Source organism: Babylonia areolata, chromosome 11 (assembly GCF_041734735.1).
Source record: "Babylonia areolata isolate BAREFJ2019XMU chromosome 11, ASM4173473v1, whole genome shotgun sequence".
Classification (NCBI taxonomy): Eukaryota; Metazoa; Mollusca; class Gastropoda; order Neogastropoda; family Buccinidae; genus Babylonia; species Babylonia areolata.
The window spans coordinates 22,992,959-22,995,458 of NC_134886.1; the positions used below are offsets into that span (position 1 = coordinate 22,992,959).

Here is a 2,500-nt window from a genome sequence, read left to right on the forward strand (position 1 = left end):
CCTAATCATGTTTGGTAATTCGGGAAATGTGGATGGAGGGGGGCGGGGGGGGGGTAGGGGGGGGGGGAGGAAAAAGGGAGGGCTAGGAGAGGGATGATGGTAGTGGTGGTAAGAAGGAGTACAGAAAGGGAGGTGTGTAGAAAAAGAGTCAAAAACGATAAGTGTCGGTTATAGGGCTACACGCGTATGCGCCGCGCGTGCACACACACACACACACACACACACACACACACACACACACACACACACACACACACACACACGAACGTACGCATGCACAAACGCATACACCTACAGGACTAAACGTAACCTCACATGTGTGTGTGTGTGTGCGTGCGTGTTTGTGTGTGTTTGTGTGTGCGTGTGTGTGTGTGTATGTCTGTGTGTGTATGTGTGTGTGTGTGTGTGTGTGTGTGTGTCTCAGAGAGAGAGAGAGAGAGATACATATACATTCATACAGACAGACAGACAGGCAGGCAGACATACGGAAAGAGAGAGACACCAGTCAATCAGGCAGTCAGATAGACAGACAGACATACACACAGACAGACAGTTAGACAGTCAGACATACATACAGACAAACAGTTAGGACAGTCAGACATACAGACATACAGTCTCATACCATTCATAACTGTTGATTTCCTCACACCGCAGAATTGAACCCACGGTGCCCTGTTCCACAGCAAATGATCGTCCTGCAGTCAACACAACCAGTTCTCCACCAGGTTCAGTTTCACAGCCTTTCTTTCCCCCTGCACTGACGACCTCAGTCCTCAACAGAGCGTAAAACACCAACCCGACAAGAAAACCACGAAACGAATTACTAAAAACCGATAAAAGTCTTGATTGCTTTTCAACAAGAACTCACCACTTTTCTTTCAGTCGTTCTCAGTGCCGGTTTAAACAACAAAACTTCAACAACATTTTTCGTGGTTCCACCCAGAATTTGTTTCCCCAACAGCTGGTGAACTGTAGAGCAGCGAGTAAGTACTTCCTTGCAAATACCACGAATGTTTTGGCAAAGCCAGTTCTCTCTCTGCCCTCTCCCCCCTAAAAAAAAAGAAAAAAATCCAAAAAAACCCAACAAACACACGCTCCTGAGTCACGACACAGCAATAATGTTAGCAAGCACCACCACGAAAACTGACTGGCAATGCGAGACAAGCAAAAATAAACGTGGTGAGATTTTTTTTTTTTTTTTTTTTTTTTTCCCCGGTAGCACAATCTGAGCAGAATCTATTGGCAAGGGCGGTTTGTTGGGAGGTTTCTCCTGAGCTCCCCCACCCTCATTCACAAACACACACTACTCTGTGAGTGTAGTAGTGTAGAGAGAGAGAGAGAGAGTAAGGGAGAGAAGAGGAGACTGTGACGCATGTGATGAACGCGATGGGCATGCTACACCGTTAGCAGGCAGGAGGCGGAGAGAAGGGAGGGTGGAGGAAAGGGGGGAAAGGAGCGAGTTGCTCTGAGTGGAGGAGAGTTTTTTTGGGGGGTGGGGAGGTGGTGGGAATGGCTGGCAGTCGGTACACTAGTTCGGTTGTAACCATCGAGCCCCCCTCCCCCTCACTCTCACTCTCCACCCCCTGGGGTTTCTTCTTTTTTATTTATTTATTTATTTATTATTGTTATTATTTATTATTGTTATTATTTTATTATTATTATTATTACTACTACTACTACTACTTTTTTTAAATCATTATTATTTATTCATTTATTTGTGTAAGCTTATCTATTATTTATTCACCTTTTTTCTTTTTTCTTTTTTTTCCCCCTCAAGGCCTGACTAAGCGCGTTGGGTTACGCTGCTGGTCAGGCGTCTGCTTGGCAGATGTGGTGTAGCGTATATGGATTTGTCCGAACGCAGTGACGCCTCCTTGAGCTACTGAAACTGAAACTGTTCTTTCTGTTACTCAACCAACATCAACTTGTCGATGACTTTGTCGCGGTTCATGTATGCTGGGTATTTTCGTGCCTCCATAACCCACCGAATACTGACATGGGTTACAGGATCTTGAACGTGCGTATTTGATCTTCTGCGTGCGTGTACACACGAAGGAGGTTCAAGCACTAGCAGGTCTGCACATATGTTGACCGGAAAAATCTCCACCCTTTACCCACCTGGCGCCGTTACCGTGATTCGAACCCGGGACCCCGGTCAGATTGAATGTCCAACGCTTAAACCACTCGGTTATTGCACCCGTCGTTTTGTTGTTGATAACGCCTGTTTTGAATAATCTTCAATTGTTCAACAACACACATGATTACAGTACAAAGACAAAAGAGCACCAACAAGCTTAAAGCTTATCCTGTGCTCACAACGTTGCACTTCACTTTCAACATGACGGCTGATGAATCATATTATCATTTGTATCAAATAACATTCATAAACAGTACGTAATGAAAGGAAACAGATAAATACATAATATAGTATAAAAAAAAAAATAATAATGCTACTATCAATATCAACATGAGATTAGATTTATATAGTCACCAGAGAACG

The 2,500-nt window shown here is 44.3% G+C and overlaps 2 protein-coding genes across 2 annotated transcripts in view; one reads left to right on the forward strand and one right to left on the reverse strand.

Annotated features, from left to right (window-relative positions):
* The window catches only part of LOC143287333 (cornifelin homolog), a 12,745-nt gene extending 11,411 nt beyond the window's left edge, over window positions 1–1,334 (reverse strand). Inside the window, exon 1 of the mRNA XM_076595292.1 lies at window positions 623–1,334. Coding sequence (XP_076451407.1) covers window positions 623–629 — 7 coding nt within the window. The 5' untranslated portion in view covers window positions 630–1,334. The remainder of the gene's footprint in view (window positions 1–622) is intronic.
* LOC143287602 (neprilysin-2-like) overlaps window positions 1–2,500 on the forward strand; it is a 237,601-nt gene that overhangs the window by 128,861 nt on the left and 106,240 nt on the right. The gene's annotated exons all lie outside the window — the stretch shown is intronic.